General features: G+C 40.8%; 2 protein-coding genes across 2 annotated transcripts; one reads left to right on the top strand and one right to left on the bottom strand.

The window, feature by feature from the left end:
• Nucleotides 1-405: 405 nt before the first annotated feature.
• On the bottom strand, nucleotides 406-4,437 carry dnajc22 (DnaJ (Hsp40) homolog, subfamily C, member 22). Its single transcript, XM_049580861.1, has 4 exons — nucleotides 4,333-4,437; nucleotides 3,212-3,821; nucleotides 2,808-3,100; nucleotides 406-799 (listed from the first exon to the last, which is right to left on the bottom strand). The coding sequence occupies exons 2-4, from the start codon at nucleotides 3,759-3,761 to the stop codon at nucleotides 623-625; spliced, it is 1,020 nt and encodes a 339-aa protein (XP_049436818.1). The 5' UTR covers nucleotides 3,762-3,821; nucleotides 4,333-4,437; the 3' UTR covers nucleotides 406-622.
• Nucleotides 4,438-7,845: 3,408 nt separating this feature from the next.
• Nucleotides 7,846-27,051, top strand: lmbr1l (limb development membrane protein 1-like). Its single transcript, XM_049581531.1, has 17 exons — nucleotides 7,846-8,060; nucleotides 16,757-16,841; nucleotides 19,403-19,436; nucleotides 19,760-19,899; nucleotides 21,230-21,333; nucleotides 21,434-21,557; nucleotides 21,653-21,721; nucleotides 21,807-21,871; nucleotides 21,981-22,053; nucleotides 22,154-22,243; nucleotides 22,611-22,687; nucleotides 22,792-22,869; nucleotides 22,961-23,034; nucleotides 23,176-23,266; nucleotides 23,381-23,447; nucleotides 24,348-24,509; nucleotides 25,278-27,051. Exons 1-17 carry the CDS (start codon nucleotides 8,004-8,006, stop codon nucleotides 25,361-25,363), a joined length of 1,476 nt encoding a protein of 491 aa, XP_049437488.1. The 5' UTR covers nucleotides 7,846-8,003; the 3' UTR covers nucleotides 25,364-27,051.

Raw genomic sequence — 27,051 nt, 5'->3', positions numbered from 1 at the left:
GTGGCAAAAATGTGATGAAATATATGCCATGAGGACAACTAACAGGCTCAACACAAGGTTATTATAGGCTGCTGCGCATTCATCTTGTTTGGTGAAATATTTGACAACAAGATGGGCAGTAAGCATGCTGCATTTAGTGAAATTATTCAGTAGAAAAAAATCATAACTGTGTATGATAAAGGCCTCTTCCGGAAATTCAAGTGGAAAATGAAGTAGGCGGGTTATTTTCCAATTTCTATCTCTCTCTTTGGCGTCTGTTTACCCTTATTACATGATTATAACATCATTAAATATATTTTTATTGTATTAATATTTTGTGTTCATGCTGTGAAATTAAATGTCATGTACATGGTGGTGTTAGTTTGGTATTTTGTAGCAGGCAAACATATTACAAGACAAGTAAAATTGTGAGGAAATAGTTTATGGCGGTAGTACACATTCAGTACCACTACGTGGCAGCAAAGTGCTGTCAGTAACCAATCAGACATCTGTGAAATGCTATGAGAGTCTCTGTGCATGCAACACTGAAGAATAGAAACACAGTGACTGACAAACAATGCCATCAAGAGTCTCACTTTGCCCTTGTAAACATTCAGGCCACTCAGAGAGAAATGAAGGGCAACTATTTGAATCGATGAGGTCTGTGCCGTCGCAGAAGGACCTCATAAGCCTCATTGATCTTCAGAAACATCGCTTCAGCATCCTTGCTGGGGTTGTGGTCCGGATGCCATGTCTTGGCCAGCTCCCTATAGCTGTGGGTTATGTCTTCAAGAGAGGCCTCTACTTCTAATGACAATACCTGCAACATAGATATATCCAGATACAAAGTTTGGAGATTATGACGATGCCAGAGAAATGACTTAACTCACTGAAAGTGTTCACACTGATGCACTGTATATGCCTTATGGTATAACTATATTAAAGGGTAACTTCATAATTTTCAGCCTATTATCCTGTGTCTTTTTGTCTAAGTGATGAAAAGGAAACATAAGTTTTGAAACTGGTCCAATATTGAGCGACAGTGCTGCAGTCCGCAGCGGTGAAACAGGCTGCAATGTAACCATATGGGGCAATTGTGCTTTGTCAGTGTAAATGTAAAAGGACTTGTTTTGCCACTGACAGGCTCAGATTGTTGTTATAAGTGTCTGACAACATTATGAAAAGGAGAGAGATTGATCTTTTTGTTAAAGAGTAAAATCCTTTTTGTATAACCACAAACAGCCTAAACATCACTATGGCCAAACCCACCAGACTCCATTGAAGTAAACAGTAATTTTGCCATCATAAAACAAGCATTTTAGTGGATGTAAATCATGGTGCATAATTGACCCTTTGCTAGGTTCCGCTCCTGGACGCTGACTGGCCAATCATAAAGTAGCACGGGGCAAGCTCAGACCAGGGTCCGACAACAACACAGCTGTGCTCCATTGACTCTAATGCAGTCATTTCAGATTTTCTTCATTTTCAGGCTGGTTTTTTGTGGATTTAGAGCTAAATGTTGTGCCTGGGGCACATCGTGTACTCGTTCCATGGAGAGGTTGGAAAAAGATATACCTTTCTTCCCTGTTCCAAAACCAAAATCAAACCCTAAAAAGTGTAGGGTTAGCTAGCTAGTTGCTGAAGATATAGCCTACTGAATGTATACGCATGCTGCTTTTGCTTTTGTCTTCCCTGCTGTACAGGAACTAGTGAAGGGAACCAGTGAAGCTTTGCTGATATTCAACCAGCTGTGTGTCATTGCATTGTGCACAGATGAACGTTGTTTGACTTCCCCCGGAGAACCCTGCCCGTCCAGCGGTGGAGGTCCGGGTGCTGGCAGTGGCACAGGGGTGAAGCCAAACACCATTCTTCTGCACACACTGCGATGCCACACAGCTGGTTCAATATCAGCAAAGTTTCCCTTTATATTCATTGTCTTCTGTGGCGATCAGCAGTGATGTGGTGGTTCACTTTCACACTGTGATCTGTAGTGACAACCTGGATATATCCTTCAAACACAGACTGTAGACCCCTCTGTCTGCTTCTCTCTGGAATCACTGTTTCATTTTTCCAAAAATATGAAATAATATGATACGTAAGGTCAGTAGCCTCCAGTTGTTTAGCTGCTGCCAGCTGCAGTGCTCTCACTCAATACTGAACCAGTTTCAAAAATTATTGCTCCCATTTGTCATGTAAGCCTAGTTCAGACCAAAGATTCGATACAAAACAAGTTGAAACTTGCAACTACTTGCAACGTGCTAATCTGCAACGTTCTGAAAACCTGCCAGTTTTTGATTAATCAGTCAGTGAGTATGTATGTGACATGGACACATACAGCCAGCAGATACCCAACATCTGACATCAATACACTGTGAGCACTGAGACTGACATATGTGTCAGCAGCCACAGAGATGTAAATGAGACAGACTTGGCATCGACGGTAACGGACGGCTTTTGTCAGAGAATGCTCCAGCAAGTGAACACACCGTCTGCTGCAATTTTTTTAGTGACTTACCCAGAGGACTTTGTTACAAGGCTGTTAAAACAGGTGACATGCCTTACGTTCTAAACCCAGCCACTGGCAATTTAACAAGCTGAGTCGCAGGTGACATCATCAGCTAACCTTTGTGAAGCAGTGACCGGCAAGTTCACAGTGTTGCAATTTTTGTCTTCAACTTTCTAAAATGGTTTCATCTCGTTGTGAGTCTTTGGTCTGAACTTGGCCTTACACACAAAAAGACAGGAAAATAGGGTCCGAGTTGACAATACCAAAGTTACCCTTTAACTCGTCCCTTATACAACATTTCCAGAGTTATGCGCTTGCTCACCTGCAGTGCCTCTCTTTCTCTCTCAGTATACTCTTTGAGCAGTATTTCCAGCACCTTCCTCCAAGCGTCTTCGTAGTACCCCCCTCCAGTAAGAACACACAAGACCCGATATGGAATTAAAAGAATGTACTCTAACACATTTCTGAGCCAAGGGAGAAACCAGAAAATATCCAGCAGTGCTGCTACACAGTCAGACAGGTAATACAGAGTGGCTGTGGTGTTATGGAAAATACAGTAACCCAGTGGAGCAGAGAAGGCCAGCCAGGCCAGGCCGAGCTTGTAAAGCCGTGGACCTGCACAAGAGAAGAACATTTTAGTGGACCTTAAAAATTCAGAGAGAGGCAATGTTATTAAGCCGTGAAATGAAATCAAATAATGTTGATGTATTTGTTAGATCATCTCACCCAGTTTCTGTGTGCTCCCAGGTGTCCGTGGAGGTTTGACCCTTCGGTATTGTGCAGCAGTGATACTGGCAGCAAGGCTTATAGGGAGAGGTGATAAGGTGCTACCATAGAATATTGGGGAGGTTATGAGACAAGTAGTCAACGTTTTTTGGAGATCAGAAGTCTGCTGACCAATACAGGACACCAGATGCACCCCTGCACCCACACATAAAGGCAGGACGATCAAGTAGAAGAAACTGAGGGAGTTCAGTCCAATCAGAGCCACCGTGCCAAAGTAGATTCCAACACACACCTGCCCAATGAATCTGACAGGGCTTACAGGTGGAAGGCCTGAGATGGGAGGTGTTTTTCTCTCTTTGTCTCCGTCTCGATTGGCTTCATTAACATATGCGGGAATACGTATGACCTCTCTGACCCAGCCAAACCCAAATCCTCCCAGGGTTAGCATCCATAGCAGAGCATGGCTGTCTCTTCCTAAGTATAAATGGTGAAGGCCCAAAGGACCACCTGCTGCCCACAGGGCGTAGGCTACTATGACACTTTTTACCATCCTTTGGCCTCGGTGGATCAGTCCCTGCACGGGTGAAGGTTAGTCATCCTTCATGAGTACCTGCATTGAATTAAGGGAAAAGTTTAGTCTTACCTCCTCTCATTTTTTGTTAAGATATATTGACTACTAAAGGCTACATTACCAGTTTTACATGATCTATTTTACTTATTTCATTACAAGTCAGTGTTACACATTTCTGTGTGTTTCCCTTCATCAGCGTGCTGCTGTGTCTTGGCAAAGGGATTTTTAATCTCTGCAATCCATGTCCCTGGTTAAATAATATATTACATAAGGGGGATTTATCTCAGCTCATGATGGGCATTGTCATTGTAAGCCATTACGTGATCCAAAACAAGTTCTGACAGTCAGTGCTATTACATGTAGTTTTTTAAGGAGAAAACATACCACATGTGTACAAGAAGTCAGACATTGAGATGATAAGCACCAGTCTTTCTCCATAAATCAGTTCACAGTCAGTTCAAAGGTTATATCAGACTAACTGTTCAATATATTTTCCTTTTAAAATACATTTAAGAATAAAATACATCTAAAGAAAAACTAGGTTACTTACTGAGCCCATGATTTCAAATCCTTATCCCGATAAATCCTTTCTCGTCCTTTCTTTAGGCCTAGTTGAAATTGCATGTTGTTGCAACAGTTGGACTTTGGATCAGGACAATGATATTACACTGTGACCTCATCAATGTTTCAGTCGCTTGATCATCTGAACTGATAAGGTGAGGGAAATGTCTGAGAGGGACATTTGTGAGCAATAGGACACTGGTTTAATGCTGTAAAGAGTACCTTAAGCTCTTCTATAAACCTCTTAAAAATGAATGCATTGCAAACAGAGCTATACACAAATAAAGAATATTAAACCCTAAATAAAAACCTTATACTAAATTCCCTGTGTGCAAGAACAATGACAAAAAATATAGAAATCCTAACATATGCTTTACTTACTGTATGTAAAAGATACAATACCACAATGTAAAAATATCGCTCTACAAGTAAAACTAAAATTTTACTTGATAGCACATAAGTAGGCTATGACGAAAGTCTACTGAGAGAATGACCTGTGTCAGTGTATGTCGTGAGGTTGGATTACTCTTACTGATGCAAAAGAACCATTTCATCTGGTGGTCATTGAGCTAATTTAAACTATTGTTGGGTAATTTAATTTGCTGTAAGAGTGTCATATTTTATATGCTCACTGTAGGTTTTAAAAATCTTAATGTACAATTTAACAAGTAATTATGTCTGTCATATATATGTAGTTGAATAAAAGATACAATGATTGAACTTAATCACAGTTATAGAGGTACTTTAGAAAAAATGTTGTAAAAAAGAAAAGGTTGATGTCGATGTATAGCCAAATATAGGTTGATGTATTATTTTTCAGAAACATTTGACTTTTTACTCCATTTGAGAGACAAATATTATTCTTTTGATTCCACTACATTTCTATGAAGGTTCTCATTTCTTGTTTGCTTTGAAATCAGCTGATATTATTTTTTCTTTCCTAAAATGCAAAAGTCCAAAAACTGTGATCGTGCAGCTCTGCGTGTGGTAGTTTGTCAAGTCAAGTGGTATTCTCCAGATCTGGATTGTAGAATACCTCAAACAGCAACAGTCTACAGCACAGAAACACTGATGTTTTCCTCCATTTTTAAGTTCATGTGAAAGCGATGGGCTTCATAATCACAGTGCAGTGCCACGTCAAAGGGAAAAAAAACAAAAACAAACACCAATTATACCTGGGCGAATGTGAGAACAGAAAGACAACTGAGTCCTCTTTTAAATTATCTGACAATGTGAACACAAGAAGAACTGAGTCCCTTTTCTGTTGGTCCACTTTTTGGTGCACTTTAAGAGGACTGAGCTCGATTTGTTTAAAAAGGACTATATGTGAAAACACCCTAAAATAACCCTCTGAATGCACTGACTCGTGACACTTTGTGTTCACAAGGCACAGGTTAAGCGAGCTGTACCATGGACTTGAAGCAAACTGTACTCAGACCATCTTCAGAGGAGGTCTGATTACAGGTAAAAAGGAGTAAGAGGCAAAATCTGTATTTTGTGTGAACTCTCTCTTTAAGTGTGTTGCAGTTCACCAATAGATCAAGCTATGTATCCATGTAAAACAACCCACTGAATGCACTGATTTGTAAGTAAAGCAAGTAAACAAGTCATAATTTGTAGGCTGGGTTAATTCAACTTCTAATACACAGCACCATCATAAATGTGAAACAGCTTGACCTCTCCTCTCCCCCTGTCTCTACTGATGAGCTGCCCAATCTGAGCAGCACATGCACGAGGTAGAGGTACAGGAGCACCACTTTGACAAACAACCACACACAGAACTGCATGATCACAGTTTTTGGGCTTTTGCATTTTAGAAAAGAAAAAAAAATCATCCGCTGACTTAAAAGCAAATGTAACGAGAAATGAAAGCCTTTATAGAATTGTAGTGGAGTCAATCCACAGACCTTGTTGTGGGCAGTTTTGTGTAGGAACTATTTCCTTTCTACCAAACTACAAGCACCAACCATATCATCACACAGGAGGAAGTGTGCATCTACTCCACAGATTTAAAGTAAATCCTAGATACTGGATGACAAGATGGCGCCTGATCTACTCATGGACGAGAGGCTGGTGCTGGTGACAGCGCAAGATGTAAAGATTAGTAGTGTCCTCAGCAGTACTATAATGTTGGTTAGCTCAATGGTGCTGGGTGAGCTAACACTGGATGCATAGAGTGCCGAAGTCACGCCCCTTCCGGTAGAGCTCATGGGACCTTAGATTGGAAAAAATATGAATGGCAGTGAATGGGGAGAGCAGTATTATCTTTTGTTCCCGTTTGAGTTGCAACATGAAATCTAAATATGTTGTTAATGAATGTAAAACATAAATTTTAAGGTCAAGAAAGTCATACTTTGTGGTAACACTGTTGAGATATAAGCTTTTTAATTAGAAAGACTCAAGAGCACACAGGAGGAGGTCGCGTATGTGACGTCATAGCTTTCGCTTGCTTCCTGCAGCTTGGCCTCCCCGCTGAAATTCCACTGTTTTATGATTAATCGATTTATGATTGAAGATGTCTGTGTGTTTTGTGCCAGGTTGCTGTCACTCCAAACTGCTGGAAGCCAGCGAAAGCTGCCACAAATTAAAGACGTCACATACGCGACCGCCTCCTGTGTAGTTTTTCTAATTACGTTTTTTTCAAAAGCTTATATCTCAACAGTTTTACCACAAAGTATGACTGTGGTGTTTTAAATTCATTAACGACATATTTGGATTTCATGTCACAACTCAAACGAGACCAAAAGATAATATTTCTCTCCTCATTCACTGCCATTCATATTTTTTCGGATCTAAGGTCCCATGAGCTTCACCAGAAGGGGCGTGACTTCGGCACTCTATTCTGTGCAGTGATGTGGTTGGTGTAGTTCAGTAGAAGGAAAATAGTTCCCACATGAAACTGCTCACAACAAGGTCTGTGGATTGTTTTGAGTGACCGGGTCATGATTTCTGAAAAGACACATTGCTGTTGAGTTTTTTTTTAATGTATTTTTTGGCACTTTGAGCACCACAAGCCAAGTGACATCTAGTTCCATTATATTCAAGCAAAGGCAGACATCTCTACAGCTGATATCTCCAATAATTGGCAACTCACACCAAAACAATCTAGACTGATAAACAGCACTACAGGTAAGAGGGAAAATATGTATTTTTGATCTTGGGTTGAACTCTCTCTTTAAGTGTGTTGCAGTTCACCAGTAGATCTGGCCACTCATGGTATTCATGTATTCTTTGTCTATTTTTACTTGGAGCACCTAACAATGAAATACCTGTACACGCTCCAAAGTGCGTGAGCATCTCAGTGTTTAAATGGCATCTCTGATATGTTTACTATGTACATGCACACCTTTGGACATGAATGACATTTCATGGTGATGACGTTAGTGTATTAATGACAGTGATGACTGACAGCTACCTGTGACTGTGAGCTCCCTCCGCTCGGTGTGGCCCCGCCCCCCCGCCCGGCGACCCCTCCTTGTTTGTCTTTTATCACAGAGCTCAGTATAGCTAGCAGCAGCTAGCTCAGCCGTTTAAATGCACTCGGGCTGGACAGCCTCACATCCACGGCGTTACTAGCAACATGTCCCGAGTTTTAACTTTTTAACCATTTCCGCCCCTTCAGCGCTTCTAAGCCTGGGGACACTGTGATGGTTTCGGAGAATGGACGACGTGTCGGTTAGAGAGCAACTTTTCCACAACCGCGTCCGGGAGACCATAGTAAGTAACTCTGCGCTAATGTAACCGTCGGTTAATATACATATGAGGGGTCGCCTCAGACAATACAAGCAGCCACCTAATCACGACAAACAAGCCACGTCGATTAAGTGTTTGTTTCGCGTGACTTGGCTTTTGCTCAACTCTCTTATTAAGTTCTCTAAGTCTCATATTTCAGCGTTAAGCATCAGTATCTGTAACAGTAAGTTTAACTTGTGGATAACTTAATGTTTGAGTGGCTGTTGGCTTCTGTATAGACGTTAATCACTGCACGGTTGCAGCTGGTCATTAGGTAGTGGCGAGGCTCAGAGATATCAAGGAGCTTACTCAGCATCTGGGCCATTTCCTTCTGAGTTTCTGAAGAGCTGCACCTCTCCTCAAATCTTCATTTTCCTGTTTTTCACACCCTACTTCACACATTTTTCTGTTTTACCACACAGTTCATGATGCATTGTACTTTTACTGCGATGGTTTTTGCCTGTTGGCTGATTCGGCTTTGTGCAACATCATGTTGAACTTCAGACTTGCCTGAAAGACCAGTTCCCTTACAGCAAGGCACATGGATATTGACCTTTAACCCTACAAAAGTACAATCGGATTTCACAGGCAGGTCGTTTCCTAAGATTGGAGATATTTCTGGTACAGTGTTACATAAGGGACAGTGTCAAACAATATATTTTCTGCTGTATGTGTTGGAATCAGTGGTTGACTTATCAATTTGTCCTGGTTTTGCTCCACTGTAAATAGATAAGAAAAAGCTCACATTGTACTAGTACTGTAGTATAAGAGGATGAGCAGAAACTGTGCAGCAAGCGTACATTTATAGATGAATTATGTAAAATAAAAATGAATGATCGCCTTGGGAGACTGAGTCATTACAACAGCAAATGATAGGGTGGAGTAAATTAAGTAGAAAAGCCAGAGGACCTTTTTACATGTAATAGCAGCTAAACCACAGGTGGATCTAATAACACCACTTTATTTAGCTGTCCCAGTTGCAGGGCTCCAGTATTGTATTAGTATTCTAGTGTTAGTGTCATTAGATACACCTGTGTCTTTATTGCCATGACAAACCAACATCTCTGCTGTGAAGTCACTTTTAAATTGTAAAAACAGCCAGAGCAAAATAGTCTGAGGCATTTTAAGGTGTGTTTAAAACTGCTTTGGCTCCTCAACTTTTTTGGTTATCTAGGTTATTTCCTTGTTAAAGTTGTTTCTGATTAGATCAGTCTGCCCATTTTCGGTGTCCTCTAGGCAATCCCATGTCAGGTAATGCTCGTAGTTGCAGACATGTGTTTTCATTTGTGTAGAAAAAACTTAAAATCAGAAGCTCCTAAAGTGCCCATATGAATTCTTCTGCCCTTGTTGTGTCATTGTCCCTTTCACCTACAGACCTAATGCTATTAGTCGACACCCCCTTCTTAAGCCACTGGCCAGCCTCGAGTCTCCAGCTTACTATCTCTCCTCAATGCTCCTCGTCAGGCTGGTCAGCTGCCCCTGCATCTCTGGTTATTAATGGCTTTGGGCTGAGCTTATCATTGGTCAGTGCATTTTAAATGGAAGAGCACGTGTAGATACAGTTGTAGTATTTTGCATAGTAAAGCATCCAAACGATAAACACTTGTCACACTGAAAGACCAGGTAGATAGATACCATAGATGGGTGGATACAGCAATGGCAGAGTAAGAAAAGTTTTTGAATATAACATTTCTGATCTGAGCGTTTTTATACAGAAGATGTTTTTGTTGTCTGTACCGAGGGTGCGTACAGAGTTTGGCAAGCAAGCATTTATATGTGAAGCTTCTTATATGTGGAGTCTTCTGCAGAAGGACTTACAATTGCACTCATTGGTTCCTCTCGGCCGTTGCAGGTTTTGTACACAATCTTCGATATGCCAATGTCATGGTGTGTCTTAGCTGGTCTTTGTAATCATGTGTAGTTGCCGGGTTTTTTTGCGTTTTAATGGTTCAATTCTGGCATATTAACATAGTTTTTTGGCTTTTCTTTGTCGTAATTTCATTTTGTGTTTCATATCGCTTGTTTTAGAGCTTCACCTTTTTTATTCTGTGTTGTCTGTCTGTAACTTATGTTGCTGCATGTCTTGGCCAGAACACTCAAGTGTTTTTTTCTGGTTAAAGAGAAGTTAAATCAATAAAAAAAAAAACCATGAAAACAAAATGGCAAAGAGGGCAAAATAGAGAGCTGTCTCATATAAAGTTAAACTAATTTGTGCAGTATACATCAAAAACCTGTGGCATCTCATTAAACCAAGCATGTTTTGAAATGAGATATTCTCGAAAGACTTTTTCCCAGCAGACATGTTGACTTGTTATAGTCCAAAAAGCACAGGTGAAATTGAGAACATCAACGATGACTCAGTTACATTAAGTGTCTCAGTAAGCTATTCAAGTGAGCCAGCATGCACAATACCAGGGCCTCCCCTAAGTGGAATGCAGCCATCATCAAAAGTGAACACCACCCAAATAAAGAATACCAGTGTTATTTCCATGGCCTAAGAAAGGTCAGTCGATATTTCTCAAAGTCAGAAACCAGAGAATTAAGTCTCAAACTTGTGATGTCATTAAGCATTAAGTCTGGAGTTGCTCCATGAATGGTTTTGTGGACACACAGAATGTTTGTTCTCTTTGTTTTATACCCAAATAAGCTTTACTTTATTGTAGTGTTCTCAGTACTGAAACAAAAAATGTACCCATATATTCTCAGCATTCCCGAGGGTGCTCTCAGTGTCATCTAGGACTTCTTTCCCAGTTAACTGTCTATGGAGCAGCTCCAGACTTTATACACTATTATATAACAAATTTGAGTTTTAGCACTCTAGCTTTTGGATTCAACAGAGAGTTGTTTGTTTTTACTAAGATCTTTAGACTGTTACAGACCATAGGAATAAAATACATGATTTTGAAATATGGGTGAAGTTCCCCTTATAATGTTATTGAGCACGCTTCTACCAAGACTTGTCAAAATGTCTGCCATGAAAAGGACCTATTACTGATCTAAACATACACACTGCAAACACCTTCAACCTTGGTTGTCTGAGCATCCAGAAACCGGCTAAAGGTATTTTCAAATGCATTTGAAAACCATCTGGATATATAAAATGGCGTGTGTTACATTCATTCTCATTATCCGAGGCTGAGATGACCTATAAAACTATTTGGGGGAGTCACAGGACAAACATTGCCAAGGCAAGAAGAGTGCCTGCAGTAATCCGTCAGTGCTCAGAAGACAGAAAGACTCATTTACATAATCATAGTGATCTGTGTAATATGTTGTTAGAGCACAGACCAGTGTCAAAATGTAGTGCTTGGTTGGCAGGAAAAAAGGCAGTATTTATATGGAAATGTTGGCTTTGTACAGCTTTTGGTCAGGAGCCTCACGGCAGTCCAACAAGTCAACAGTAACTCTTTCCAGAATGTGAATAGATAACATTGAATTCCTCATTTGGAACAAACAACACCAAGTAAGCAAGGAGCGTATATTTCATACATTGGCTCAATAGGACACGCCAGCTAATCACTCAAAACATTTTAATTAAGGTCTAACATAACATCGTAAATCATCTTAGATCACAGCATGTGGCAAGTGTACCAGGTGTAGATTGAAGAGATTTGTTTATGTGAGATGGTGTAAATGTGAGAGCCAGGAGTGCACACCCATAAGCCTAAAGGGATCGAGAAGGATCAATGATCAGCTGAATAAAAGGTCATGATAAGTAGAGACGTGGAGCACTCAGCATCAGCACAAATTAAGATATCAAGTCACCCTGAGAAAAGCTGTTTGAGTACCACGTTATCTAATCCAAATGTGTGTCTTAGAAATCACTTTCTATAGAATTTTGAGATATTAATGATCTGTAATTTTGTCAGAGCGTTCAAATTTGCTTCTTACTTTGTTTTAGTTTAGTTTTTAAGGAGAGGCTGTGTTATGGCTTCGTTGTCGGAGGAAAACAAATTAAAGTACATTGCTGTCAAACATTTTCTGTTCTCAAGGATGCAATTATCTTACTGTAATTTCAGTTGTGCTTGTCTGAAATCTCATATCACTAAGCTATCAAATATTGCATGACACATTCCTGTATAATAATCAAAACACCCGACACAATGTACTGCAGCTGCCCACCTTCTCTTTAGATTAGGATGGCTTTGCCCATGCAACATTTAAAGTTATTTCTGGCTGTTGAATAAATCTTAAATAGGTCTTGCTAAATCTATCCTCTTAATTATAAACAAAGGTTGCATGCTTTGCCTGAACGTGTTTCGCTGGACAGGAGGCTGGTTGCCCCTTAAATAACACACTCTAAGGGAGTCCACTTGACATTTTGCAAGAACGTGCTGTGCCATTGCTAGCCTCCCGTTCCTTTTAGTTAGTACAGGAACTACAAGGTTAGGCAAGATGTGAAAACATGTGAGCGTCATTGTTTTTTCGCTTGAGTCAGCACAAAGATGTTTAGGTCACTCTGTGAATTTTAAAACGCTCCAATCTCCAGGGTTTTGTGTTCAGCACAAAGATGTCCCCCTCTGGATGCTGAATTCCTTTTAACTCTCTTCTTGGTGGCCTGCTATGTGCTGCCAGCTCTTAACACTGCCAATCAGCACGTGTCCCCACATATGTGGACTAAATCACAATTGCAGTGTTTTTTTTCTCAGCCAAAACCGATCCTTTGTTCCCTACTTTTCCTTTTGTTGGATTAACCAGAGCAAATTAGACTGCAGAACTGAACATTTTTGCACACTGAGCTGATTAGGTACAGTCCATTGTTGTTTGTAATGCAGCTTGTATGTTACCAATGATCATCCCCACCTACACAGTAAAACACTGTACTCCTCAACAGATGACCTGATGGGCATAATGCAGTGATCTTAGGTAGGTCTAAGCAAAACATGACTACATAATGCGGTTGACTTTTATATTTACTTGTTATTGTAGAAACGTTGGGGCTTTACCAGTGAAACAATAGCTGTCAAACATTATTATAGATACCATGAAGAAGAGAAACCTTATTTCTAATTTGAGCAGTTTAACTTGAACTTTTGGTACTTTGTTATTTAAAACTGATCTGCACAGATGAGACGAGGACTTATACGTTGCCTGGGTCCAGACTCCAAGGTCTGGTACCCTACTCTGCAGGCATGGTGACACAAAACAACTGTTTCTAGGTTAAAATAAAAACTGATCCAATAATTGCCCTGGGGGTATGAACTATTAGCCAGTCAAAGCCGTTGGCGGGGAAAAGGCAGTTGTCAAGCAGCACACCGGAACCAATGAGAAGTAATAATAGCAATGACAAGCTCTATATACTGTTTTAAACTTGACAACATAAATATTTTAAATGGATCCAAGTGTATTTCCTGTTTGAATGTTTTTGTGTGTCTCAAATCACATACTTCTGTTAGTACACTTCCATGTAGTATACTAAGTGCTCTATGTACTCATTGGCGTAGTGCGCAAATTTCGACAGGGTAGTGTTGTCTCAAACCAAACACAGCCGTTGTGCACTCACTGGAAATGATGACCGCAAATGAACTAGTTCGCAAACTAGCATTAGCATTCGCGGTACCAAATCATTACAGACTGTTAAATTAACCCAGTAAACATACTGCTGGCTTATACCCGACAACAGTATAGTGGTGCTTAGTGCAAAAAACACATGTATTTGTGCAATGCAGAGACGTTCACGGTCGCACAGTCCTCAGCCACTATTTCCAGTTTGAAAAGTGGTCCCTCCCCTTCTGCTACGTAGCCAAGATGGTGACCATTAAGGGCGAGAAGTGTCCATAGTTCCACGCTCAACTTCTTGACTGTTTTGAGTACACCATCTGGGTACTCATAGTGCACTGCATTTTTCCATACTTCTCAGTGTGAACGCACTTATGCACTCAAAATATTAAGTGTAAGTACAGAAGTACGCAATTTGAGACACTGCATTTGTTAATGTAGCCACTAACAGGAAGCAAACAGGGACCAAAGCTGTTGCCCTAGTAACAGACTAGCAACAAAACCATGGATGTTTAAGGAGACCTGGATACGGCATTGGAGGCAGCCTGTTCATTCCTATGAAAGTTGCTCGTTGGCGCATTCAGCAACAAAAGCTTGATTTCCGCATTATGAAATTAACCATATCTTTCACATTGTGAGGCCCATAGAACAAGCGCAGTGGAGACTAGCAGAGGCCAAGCTCGGCCGATTCAGTCGGTTTAGCCCTCCTCCCCTCCTCCTCTCTCCTCTATTTAGTTGTGCGGCTCTTGTAGACTTTCCAAATGTTAGCAGACGGAATGGATGAAATAATGACAGTCAAACAAATCATTTTGCAGGGGTTGTGATGCTCAAAAAAATTAGCCACCTCTTCCTGAGTGTAAGTCTATGGGAAAAGGTCTTTTTGGCCCCAGACATCACGTGGCAGACCAAATCTTTGTAGCTACACTTTTGTCCACTAATGTAAAATTGGCTTCAAGGCCAGGCACTGCTTCTCAGGGCTTGAATGAAACAGTCCATAGACAAGATACACAGTGTCAACAGAGTGTTCCTCTCAGTATCACCTTACCTTTCTTGTTTGCTTTAATTTGCTCCACTCCACTCTTAAAATCCCAGCGTAACAAGTATTTTGGCGTGGCTACACATCAGCGTGGACTTAAAATGATGTCAGATTCAGACGGATATGTTGGTCTCCCCCAAGGAAATTTGTTAGAGTGTAGGCAGTGTCAGACTAAAGATGGAAACATAGTGTAAAGACTTGACAGTTCTGTGTGATACCAGGCAAGTTTGTGGGTTGTTCTTGTGTTTTCTTTTAAGGGTTTTGTTTCCATCTTTAAGTGGGTCAACATCTTGCACTTCCTGGAACGACGCAGGAGGAGGGGTGTAAGCCTGTATCCCAACCCCATTTATTTTGCACCATATGTCCCAGTGATCCATTTTAAAGTACCCTTTTGTTATGAAGTTAGAATGATAGACACACTGATGTAAATGCACCCTGTCTCAACACGAAGAGTTCTGACGTGGTCCTCAACTGTTCCGGCACTTAATGTTGCTCACAGTACGTATTGGACCGACTGTTTAAATTTAATGGAAACCTGATGCTTAGAAATAATTGATTTCTAGGCTCTTTGTTCTTACCGTGAACACGTGCTTATGTTTGCACCGATTTAAGTATGTTGTCACATGCTGTTATGCTCCTGAGAGCCTCTCCGTCTTTTTTGTTTGCTGTTGAAGTTACCTCAGGGACAAACTTCTTCATCCTGCCGTCCTTACTTGGCACCCTCTGAGCTGCCATGTGGAAATGTTTTGTAATATGGCGTCATCATTTCATTCATCTGTCCATCCAACACTGTTGAATGGATTGAATGGACATGAAAGTTACCACAGAAAAATCCTGATGATGTTGTTGACCCTGTGAGTTTACATTCAGCAACACCAGTGGGGACAATGGTGCATTTGCATCATTTGGAAGGGAGGGTGGTGCTTTAATGGCGAACAACATAGACCTGACCCAGACTAGCTAAGAGTTGGGTATCCTAAAATGCCTCTGAACAGAGTAGATTATTTTAATTTTGACAACAAGGCCTTTAATGTTGTTTTTAATGAGGTGTAATGATTGAATAGTAAATTTGTCCATGAAATAACTTTGTTTTCTGGTGTGAAGGTATTGTGGGGATGTTGCTAAGAGACTAAGAGAGGTACTTGGGACAGTAGCTGTCAAACTTGAACACTCACTGGGTTAGTCCAGAAACTTTCCTGTTCATAGCACCCAATATTCAGTGGCAGAGAGGACTGCCAATATAGCTCAGTTTAATCATACTCCACATAGTTTGGCATTGTGCACGGATGTATTTGAGATTTGTCTGTCAGTTTGTTTGCTGTGACAACGTCACCTTTTTTTGTCCCGACAGGTTCACACAGTTGAGAAATATGTGACTAGTGACTAGGTGATGCAGACTCGAGGTTATCTGTTTTTTTTTGTTTGTTTTTTTGTTTTTTGTTTTTAAATTTAAGTTTCATTAAGGTCACTGTTCTCTGATGTTTTGTATTTTGTTCATACAAGCATTAACTTCAGGCTTTAGGATGAAATGTTGACAGCTTTGCCAGACAACAGATTGCTGAGTGAATATAGATTAAGCCCAAATTTGTGGGTAGATTTAGTGTAATGTCAGACAGTGATCTTTACATGCAGTATGGGGGGGCTATCTGTCACTGGTATTAACCCTTCTTTCTTTTACTCCCCTTAATCCCTCCTAGTTTATCACTGTTTCCCATTTCACTCTTTGTTGGAATAAATGGGTAATCTTCAGACTCCATCTGTCTCTCTTGACCTTGGCAGAACTGTGAATGTTTTTGGCGGTTTGCATTTGTAGCAACACACAGCCTGTTTTGCTTCTGTCAGAATATTCTGTGAGGAACAAATCTGTTGCAGACGTGACCGTATGCATGTCATCTCCTCTCCCTGTGCCTTCTCTATCTCTTCTAAGGTTTTGGTATCTATGCAGCATATCTACCCCCACTTTTAAAATCTATCACAACATACTAAATCAGAGATACCAGCCAACCTAGATACATGTGTTGCTCATCAGTAGTAATAGGCAGAACATGACAGTTTGTTTACAAAGCTGCATTTCCTTTATGCGATTAGCTGTGTACAGAAGTGAAAGATCTAACATTATCTCCTTTTCTGTCTGTCTCCTCTGCAGATATGTGTACTCCTGTTTACATGCCTTTACATGGTGTCCTACCTCATACTTACCCATTTCAAGAAGGCTGCAGAGTTTGTCACAGGTGAGTTTTTAAGTTGCTCTCGTCCTGGATTTAACAGGTACAGCGAACAAAGGCTGCTTTGTGAGAGAGATTTCCTTCAAAGGATCATGGAGGATTGCCGGGAGGGGAATTGATGGTGTTGACAAGTCTACTTATTACATTGGTGTTTGGATTTTTTTTTTTCCCACACAGTATGTAGGCCACACTTCTCAAGCAAGCACAGGTGTTGTTCAAACACGTTGTTTTCTTTTTATTTTGAGTAAATTAGTAATAGTAATATTTATACTGTGTGGGGGGTAGATGGATGCATGAGGCAACAGGGTCATCTGAGAGCAAGATGAAGCTCAAGCAATAAAATCAATATCGCCATTTTCACAAACTTTACTCATTTTCGAATAGTCTCAATGCCATCATGCTTTTAAATTATTTTATTGAAGAAGATATTACGCATAGATATTTTAGATTTGAATAATAGCGGCTTTCTGTGTTTGCTTACATGTAAACATAGCTGAGGTTGAAACACTGGAAGTTTCATCCTCTGGACCTTGGCTGGAGCAGTGTGTTCCTTGCATGTTTTGTAACATGTAACCACTGCTTCAGGCGGTCTCCCTGTGGATAAGGATGGTGGAGGGGCGGTGAGGAATGTGCTACAAGACAAACTGAGTCGTAGCTTCAGGCCCCAATACTCAGACAGAAACATCTCAGACAAGATGTTTTTTTGTTTTTTTTCAACAAGCATACTGTACAAACAAAATCATGAGACGAGCTTAATCTGTCAGTACTCTCAGTTACTGGCTTTAAATTTTGACAGCTGGAACAAACTTAAAAAAAAATGTTTTGGTCGTTAACTTTGTAGCTGACATGCATTTGCAAAAGTGCAACATACCACGTGCATTTGAATCTAAAATATGTTCTCTGTTTTTAAGAGTGAGAAAATGTTTAAAGTTCTGCGGGGTGACTGGGGTGACAGTTACATAACAAATCCCATAACTTGCCACTATTGGAAGCAGATGTAGGATGTCCAAACAGCCAGGTCTGTGTGCTCCACTGTGGCTGGGCTGGGCTGAAACCTGGAACATAGCCAACAATTTTTTTTTCCCCTTTTCTCCCTGTTTTTTTTATTAAGGACCTGCGATGTATTAGCGCCCTGTTACAAATGTTGTCTGTGCATCAACAACAGCAGAACAGTTGTGCCCTGCAGCGAAATGCAGATTGTGCAATATGTCTCTATGGAGTTGTTTTTGACAATAAGGAATCAAGAACTGGTTTCTGCTCCTCAGGCTTTACTTCATTATTAAAGAGCTGTGGCAACCTTTGCATAAGAGCAATTTACAGTATCCTGCACAGTGATGAACACTGCTTAGCAAAGAATAGTAATTCACATGGTATAGTTTTACACATCTACAGAAAGTTGCATAATACTTAGAAGTTTTGGGGGGTTAAACGGAGTGTTTTGGGCACATAATAACATTTACAGATGGCTTCCTTTCATACTCTAAATATTTTGCTCTCTGTAGTTTCCTGCTCATACCGTATGTAATTTAGGTTTTAATAGAGTGGTGTTCTTGTTTGAACAAAATGTTCCCAACATGCTCACCCCCCCACTCACTCCCCAATCTGAGACCACTGAGACCTTTTCATCCTCATATGGACTGCTTCTATTACATCTTTCCCCTATACATATATACAGTGCACACACACACTGCCCCAGACAGCTTTTACCAACACAGACTTGCTATACAGTCAAAATAACCTGTGTTTAAAGGGACAAGCCACCCAAAAATCAAAAATACTTATTTTTACTCTTATCTGTAGTGTTGTTGTATTAATCTAGATAGTTTTGGTGTGATATGCAGAGTTTTGGAGATAAATATGTCTGCCTTCTCTTACATATAATGGAACTAGATGGCACTCGGCTTGTGGTGCCAAAAGTGTTAATAAAATACATTTGAAAAACTCAACAGCAATGTCTCTTTCTAGGAATCATGACCTGGTTACTCCACATAATCCACAGACCTTCTTGTGGGCAGTTTCAGTTAGGAAATATTTTCTTTCTTTCTAACCACACGTGCCAGGCTTATGTGAGAGGCTTATGCCTGTGACAGCATGAGATGTAAACCTTTATGGCGTCCTTGGCTGAGCTGTAATGTTAGCTAGCTCAGTGGTGCTATGTGAGCTCGCAGTAGATACACACTTCCTTCTGTGGGTTGAAAAGGTTGGCAGGCGTAGATTGGTACAAAGAAAATAGTTCCCACATGAAACTGCTCACAGCAAGGTCTGCGGATTATCTTGGGTAATCAGGTCCTGATTTCTGAAAAGGGATATTGCTGTCGTGTTTTTCAATTTTGGCACTTTTAGCACCACAAGCCATCTAGTCCAGCATATTCAACTCGCACCAAAACATTCTACATTGATAAATAGCACTACAGGTAAGAGTTAAAATATTCATTTTTGATTTTGGAGTGAAATGTCCCTTTCAGCCTTCATCAGTCACAAAGTTACAGCAAATAGGTTTGTTAATGTCTCTGGCAAGTTGTACAAACAAAAGATGAAATCCTACTTATGTCTCTACTCTCTTTCAGATGATATTGAAGATGCCACCGTCAACAAAATTGCGTAAGTGAACACCTCTAATGATTAACCTATCCACAGCAATCTGTTCCCAATCACTGACTTGGATTAGTGTCTGTGTGAATGATTGACAGATACCTTCGTCAGCGTGACATGTGGAGGGGCCCGAGGCCAGTTGGTTGTAAATTTATTGCCCTGTCTTGTGTGTGTTTAAGTGGTTGTTGGTTGTGACGAGGGCACTTAAGTGTCACTCCACCCTTTGCCCCGACACGCTGGCACTGTATTACCTTAGCCACCCTAGCCTTTCACCTGAGCTGTGCGGATAAGCTCAAATATTCACTGATAGCTTGTCTCTCTCCTTCTCCCAGGCTGTGGCTGTGTACGTTCACCCTGTCTGTTGCAGTGTGTGCTGTGCTCCTTCTCCCCATCTCTATCTTGTCCAATGAGGTGCTGCTCACCTTCCCACAGAGCTACTACATGCAGTGGCTCAATGGATCTCTTATCCACGGTATACATCTTGCTGTTTTTATTAGTCGACAAAACCAAGCAGTTGATAATCATAAAAAGCAGCAGAAGGCATCACTGTCTGAAACTAGATCAGATTCACTGAGGATCGAAAACATCCAAATCAATACACCACAGGCCTGTGTCCAAACAGATAATTACTATGGACAGAGTGGCTGTGACCTTGCTCAGTGTGTTATTTGTGTTTTGTTTTTTTTTTAATGATCCAACTGCTGCTGTTTACTTCAGTCAAGCCGTCCAACTCCAGGCTAATTACACAGGGCCTCATTCACCAATATCGTCTACGTTTTTTTTTTTTTGTTTTTTTTTTAATTAAGAAAGGTCATAAGAAAACTCTATTTGATTCATGACGTGTTCTTTAACCGCATAATTGTTCACACCTGTGTACTTAAAATGACAAATCCCATTGTCCCCATAGTTTAAAGTCTGTGCCAACTGATCCTAGTTAGCATAGGTAAACCGTTAACGCCCTGCCAGTCCCCATAAAAGAGCATAAGACTGCAGGGCTGTGTGCACACACAGAAATAGAAAAAGACGAACACCAAACAAGCTGTCATGAGCAGATATTAAAAAAACAAACAAAAAAAATGTATCAGATGCTAAAAAAACGTGTTAATCAACCCCCTAGTCATAGTAGCACAGTTGTCAGGACTGAGGACTGGCTGAGTATATTGGTGTGGGTGTGTGTTTAAAAGAGAAGCGAAAGGGGAAGAGAAGGTGGAATATTTCACAAAATGTTACTTACTCTGAACGCTGCTCATCATTTACTGTCCCACCTGCTCGAATCACTGATTTTCTAGCCTGATCAATCACTTTTCATTAGATGGCAAAACTGATGTGAATTGAAGTGTTAGTGTAGCGTTTATTTGAAAAGACCATGAGCTTTTTGTGTAATAATCCAAATAATTATTTAAAAAAATATTGTGAATGTTAAAAATGTTAATGTATTTTCAATCCTGTAATACTATACAATTGTAGAATTGAGGAAAATGCAATATCCAATGTACTGTAAAAACATGTCAGCACAAAAAGTGTGGAAGTGTGCTCTTTTTTTATTGATCTTTGGAGGGGCATTTTTGCCTTCATTTGATATGATAGCATGTAAAGGGGGAGAGAGAAGGGATGAATGATAGAATCTTTGTAAAAACTGCATGAGTGGATTTGAAGAAAAAAAAATCTTCTTCAGAATTTACTGCGTGGCAGAACTGTGCCTCCCAGTGGTTGATAGTGGTACTGCTTCACTGCAGTTTAATCTCTAATGAATGTTGGCACTGAAAAATAACATTTAAACAACTCTTTTTGTCTCTTGCCAGGATTGTGGAACCTAGTTTTTCTTTTCTCCAATTTGTCCCTCGTCTTCCTCATGCCCTTTGCCTACTTCTTTACGGAGTCTGAGGGATTTGCAGGTTCCAGAAAGGTACATAACTTCCCTCACATATGGCATCTATAGACACCAGAGCCTTTTAATAAAGACTTAACTGTAAGTGCATCACAGAGAATTTGCTTTGTTTGTGTAGGGGGTTATGGCACGAGTGTATGAAGCAGTTGTGCTGCTGTTGCTGCTGGCTCTGCTTGTGCTGGGCATTGTGTGGGTGGCATCAGCCCTCCTCCATGACAACATTGCCAGGAAGAGCCTCTATGGTGAGTCACATGCATTATACCTGAAGATCCCTCAGTGGCAACTGGTTTTACAGTTTTTAATTGAGTTGCTTACACTGTCCTCCTCTGAATTTCAGACCTGTGGGAGTATTACCTTCCCTACCTGTACTCGGGCATCTCTCTATTTGGAGTGTTGCTGCTTTTGTGTGAGTATACGTCAATCACTTTGCTGCAGACTACCGTATATAATATGACACTTGCATATCACCGTCTGTTTGTTTCCGTCCTCAGTATGCACTCCCTTTGGGTTGTCCCGAATGTTCAGTGTAACTGGCAGCCTCTTGGTCAAACCACGGGTGAGTCACAGACCCAGTGACAACACTTCCCACGTCACATAGAGTAGCCTTTGTCTCATGGCTGTGAACTGAAGTTTCTGAATTGATTGATGTCTCTTATCCCCCTCAGCTGTTGGAAGATGTAGAAGATACCCTGAGCTGCACCGCATTTGAGGAAGACTCGCTCTCCAGGAAGCTGAAATGTGAGTGCGTCACGGTGAAAACACTCCTTTGCCATTTTGTTCAATTTAAATTTGACTGATTGACTTTATGTCTGCGTCATGTGTTGTTGTCTGATCAAAGGTGGCAGCACAACGTCATGCTGGGTCAAGCTGAACATGGAGGCGATGAAAAAAGAGTACCAAACAGCTCGGAGCAAGCGTATCGCCCTGGGTAAGATTGACTGAACAGACTGTGATTACACTGTATACTGTAAAACTTCAAGTAATAGCCTGGGCCGACGGTTGATTTTTTTGAGAATCTAACAGAGCTAACGATGTGTAGCGTGTCCATATTGACAGAAGTTTTAACACTTACAGTTGTGAGCACGATAGAAGCAGCTTAGCACTAGCTCAAGCAGGTAGCCAACAACTTGGTGAGCTTTAAGAGGTGTTAAACGTCCAAAGAACCTCTATGAAAATGAACAGCTTTGCAGCATCAATGTAACAAGACCCAGCGTCTATTTGAGAGCTACGTTAGCTGCTGTACAGTTATTTATTGTTGTTCCTTTTCCCTTGTATTCCTCTCGCTTTCCTCACAGAAATGCGCAGGAAAGCCTCCCCGTGGCAGCGAAACTTGGGCTATCCACTGGCCATGCTCATGCTCCTCGCACTGACGGTACACGCTCATTTACTGATATATTCTCACTGGCTGTTTTAACTTATTTATCACCACTGATGGTTGTTTTAATCGTCGTATAATTACTTTTCATATCTCTTCAGGTGATGTGTGTACTCATGGTCTGTTTCAATGTGTTGGAGCTGCTCCTGGATGAGACTGCGATGCCCAGAGGAATGGAGGTGAGGATTACAGACAGAAGCTGTTAACCTTTAATGCTCGGACTGCCAGTTATCGGCGTACACTGATAATTGTTATTTTTATGTGTTCTAGGACCCTCACCTGGGAATGGCCTCCTTCTCCATGTTCGGTTCACTGGGTGCTGCAGTTCAAGTAGTCCTCATCCTGTATCCTTTCATCCCATTCACCTCTGTTAACCTGTCTGTCCATTTGGCTCTGACTCATTTCTAATTTACTTTCTGGATATTATTTACTACCTCTGAGTTTATCAGTCTTCTTTCCAGTGTTGTCCTTAAAATGAGTTTCAGCTATCTGATGGTGTCCTCAGTGGTGGGCTTTTATAGCTCTCCTCTCTTCACCAGCCTTCTGCCTCGTGCACAGGACACCAACCTCACACAGGTATGACAGCTAACCTTTGCATGTGTCTTAGCTCACAGTGAGATGTAACCAGAACCTAATCTAATCTGGTGTTTACTCCTCATAGTAATCTCAAAATATTTCTGTTCTTTTCAGATAATTGCAAACTGCGTGTCACTGCTCATCCTGAGCTCAGCCCTGCCTGTCTTTTCACGCACACTTGGTAAGGACGTAGCATGAGTGTTCAGAGTTGAACATTTAATAGACAAAAACTTCAAGATGCATACCAAAAAAAAAAAGCCTGTTCTTTGAGTATGCTTTTTTTGTAAGCTACTCACATCTGCAAAACATTAAAATAAATTGTGAGACAGGGTCACAAGGATCGTAAGAAAACTTTTAAAATACTTATACAATATGCCTATATCTTAGGATTTCATTCATTTCTGTGAAGAAAACTAAATGAAATTGTTGTTTTTGAGGTTTATATTATTCTTCAAGGTAGAAACTTTTTTAAAAATCTCACGGGATAAAGTCACAATGAAGACCAGACCACAAGCTATATTTACAGAGTCTTCACTTGCTGCTTAACAGCCTCATCCTTCATTAGAGAAGTACACAATTAAAACGACTCAAGAGCTAATAGAACAATGGCCAATTGTCAGGGAGAAGAGGGCATTGAATACTTGAACTGGATTTGTCAAAAAAAGAAGCCTATTGAGTATGTAGGATTGTTAAAAAACAAAACATAATGCATACAGAGAATTGTATAAAGGGATCCTAAAATATCAGGAAAACTCATCTCTGTAATATTTACAGGAAAGAATCCCTCCCATCTCATTTTACACAAACTTCTGCAATCATCACCATCACTGTCAGTTGCTCTGTACTGTTATTGTCATGCACTGAATATAATATGAAATACTCCTAAAATATGTCACTTAGTCAGGGGTCAAACATTAGGAGCGTTGAGAGTTGCTGAATCAACATTTTACTTGTAGCCTTAGTCATGCCCACAAGAGGGCATCTGTATGCCAGGAATACAGCAGCTGCAGGTGAGGCCTGGCTCCAACAGGCTTCATTCACAAGTAAAACATTTTCTTTTGCTCCTTTTCCACCATGTTAGGGATCACCCGCTTCGATCTGCTGGGAGACTTTGGTCGGTACAACTGGCTAGGGAACTTCTACGTCGTCTTCCTGTACAACATGCTGTTTGCTGGTCTCACCTCTGCCTCCCTGATCAAAACAGTCACCTGGGCGGTACAGAGAGAGCTCATCCGTGCCTTCGGTGAGTCTGCTTTCATTTTTATTTTAAAAAGCAAGGTGAAAGTACTTTGTGTGCTTTAGGGCTGTCGATGAGTATTCAAAATTCAGTTACATAATTGAATTGTGGAAAAAACAGACATTTGATTGTGAAAAAAGAAGCATACAAGTTGATATGTCTCTGGTTGTATCGGTGTGCCTTCCTATGGACATAGTGCAAAGAAAATTATATTCAAATGTGTCTGGGTTTTTTTGTTTGTTTGTTTATTTGTTTGTTTTTTTTCTCTCTAATTCGACGGCCCTAGCGTGCATATATTTTTCAGTCTATGGGATTGTGTTGTGCCAAAATCATTGCCGCTCAGCCATGTCATACATTTTTCCACCTTTGGCCCCGTTCCCCTATGGGCTGGTCTCTCTTCCTCAGATAGAAAGAATACAATTCTTTCAGGAAAGTGTAAAGGGACAAGAGGAGAGTCAGGTCCCCTCGGGGACCTTGAGGCACACCGCCCTAGACCCCTCGCAGCACACACACCCTCTACCCCTCCACCCAACACAAACAAGCGCTCAGAGCACAGACACGCCAAACGCACACACACGTACACACAGTCCCCTTCCTCACAGCACAGATAGCATCTCTGCACCATGGCAGCTCTCCTGCACTTTCCCATTACCTCCCAACTCACTTTTGTTCCATGATTAATAGACTTTCATTTCACCTAAATCACTATTTTTGCAAGGTTAGTGCTCCACCTTGTGATTGTGCCTGATGTTATGGTGCTTTTTTTTCCTGCAGGTCTCCACAGATTGCCCTTAACTGTGTCACGCTCCACCGTCCCCTTCAGACTCCTCCTGGCCAGTGGACTGTCTAAAATCCAGTGACTTTTCCTCCACGCCACTGCCTTTCTTAACCTTTAGAAACCGAGCCACTTCAAATGTGCGCCTATTGGATTAAAGGCATTTGCAATTCAGTCCCTTTGCCAGTTGGTACATGCGTAAGGTCGCCCTGTGTGAAGAGACCGGCGAGGTGACGAGTCTGCCCGCACCGTGTCCAGTGGGAGCTCTGCTTGAAGTTGTGTTTAATGACCAATATATCAGGGTCCAAGTTTGTGCAGTTATTGGACAGCAAGGATAAATACTGGTACAAGCAGTGAGCTGAGTCGTGGTTACGACTGGTACAAGGGGAAAAGGGATTTAAGCCAGTCCTGCCATAGTGGACAATAAGAGAGCAACCCCCGCCATCAAAATCTGATGCCTCATGAAAAGAGGATCCAGTGGAAAGCCGTTGTTCTTTTGACACATGTGAAAGTCAGCAGAGTTATTTTGAAATATTACATTCTAACTGTGACGTAATTTCCTCTTCCTGTTCCAGGTCGATTGAGTGCTCTCTCTTTCTCTGCGACTTCCCCACGCTTTCCCCTCTTTGGTCGTACCACTATTTTAAGATTGGGAATCTTACTTCCATGTGTTTGGTGGTCCAGTCTGCACCAGTGTTATGTTAGTTAATGACAGGAAGTTGTTATTGGGAGCACATAGGACGCAGAGTACCCTGTCTGCCTATGGATCTTCAGGTTACACAGGGAATATGCGAGGGAGGTCATAATCTCAGTGTTAGAGAAGCGTAGTTTACAAGCAGAATTAGGAGCATTAAACAGGGTTTTTACTCTTGTAGATGACAGTAAGCGTACTGAGCCTGAGGATGACTCATTAATTTACAGAAATACACTAAAATGAAAGCTTTACATTTTGTCTTATGCAAGACTTTTGAACACCATGTGACACTCACTAGGAGGAACTTCTGCCTTTGACCAATCAAACTGTGAATTATTAAGAATTTAAGTGGGGAAGTGCAATATTTTATAAGTAAACGCACACTTTTTAACTTTACCAAAAGTGATTTCTGAAATCTTCTATATGCTTTCTCTTAATTTTCTGTGAAGTATTTTTTCATCTCATTCCTCTTTGTTGGACACTGGGATGAACGGTTAGAATAGAAAAGTGAATGTGATTGTCAATCCATGCAATCTGTCCCAGTGTCAGTTTTTATATTGTGATGTGTTTATCAGCTGTATCTCATCATCATCAATGTGTTGGTGACTCTGCGTCATCGTTTGCCTTAGCTGCTGTATCAGCAGGTTATTAGCTGTTGGTTTGACCAGCAGGGGACAGTGTCTCTTAAACCCAACACCAGCCTCTGTGTTGTGTGAGACTCTTTCTCCAGTTAGTTGTTATATGTATTATATATATGGAGCACTCTGAGGTTTACTCATTTAATTTTTCTGGGAATTTCCTTTGTTTTTGGGAACACAAAGTTTATAATGAACTTTTTTTTGTCATTATTTATGGGCATTTTGGGATCTATACTTAACACATTGACTCTTAGGATTTTTTAACAGTTGTTAAAAGTGTTGAATGTGATACAGTTGAGACAAAAAAATCTTTAGAGTTGTTCTCAAGGATTAAAAAAATGTTTGTTTACTTTTAAATGCTCTGTTTGAGATTTTCTGAACAGAATTTTTAACCAGCATTGTTTTAAGAGCAGAACAATAAAAATCATCTTATGTTTTTAA

This window comes from Epinephelus fuscoguttatus, linkage group LG7, assembly GCF_011397635.1.
Source record: "Epinephelus fuscoguttatus linkage group LG7, E.fuscoguttatus.final_Chr_v1".
Taxonomy (NCBI): domain Eukaryota; kingdom Metazoa; phylum Chordata; class Actinopteri; order Perciformes; family Serranidae; genus Epinephelus; species Epinephelus fuscoguttatus.
Note: the sequence above shows the minus strand (reverse complement) of the source record. Positions and strands in the feature narration are given on the sequence as shown.

Bases quoted from the DNA above. Each gene is read 5' to 3' on its own strand.
- dnajc22 (XM_049580861.1), bottom strand. From the start codon at position 3,761: ATGGTAAAAAGTGTCATAGTAGCCTACGCCCTGTGGGCAGCAGGTGGT. The intron at 3,101-3,211 runs GTGAGATGATCT...TCTCTTGTGCAG, and splicing joins TGGGAGCACACAGAAACTGG to GTCCACGGCTTTACAAGCTC. The intron at 800-2,807 runs GTGAGCAAGCGC...TCTATGTTGCAG, and splicing joins GAGAAAGAGAGGCACTGCAG to GTATTGTCATTAGAAGTAGA.
- lmbr1l (XM_049581531.1), top strand. From the start codon at position 8,004: ATGGACGACGTGTCGGTTAGAGAGCAACTTTTCCACAACCGCGTCCGG. The intron at 21,334-21,433 runs GTACATAACTTC...TTGTTTGTGTAG, and splicing joins GATTTGCAGGTTCCAGAAAG to GGGGTTATGGCACGAGTGTA. The intron at 22,054-22,153 runs GTGAGTGCGTCA...GTCTGATCAAAG, and splicing joins GCTCTCCAGGAAGCTGAAAT to GTGGCAGCACAACGTCATGC.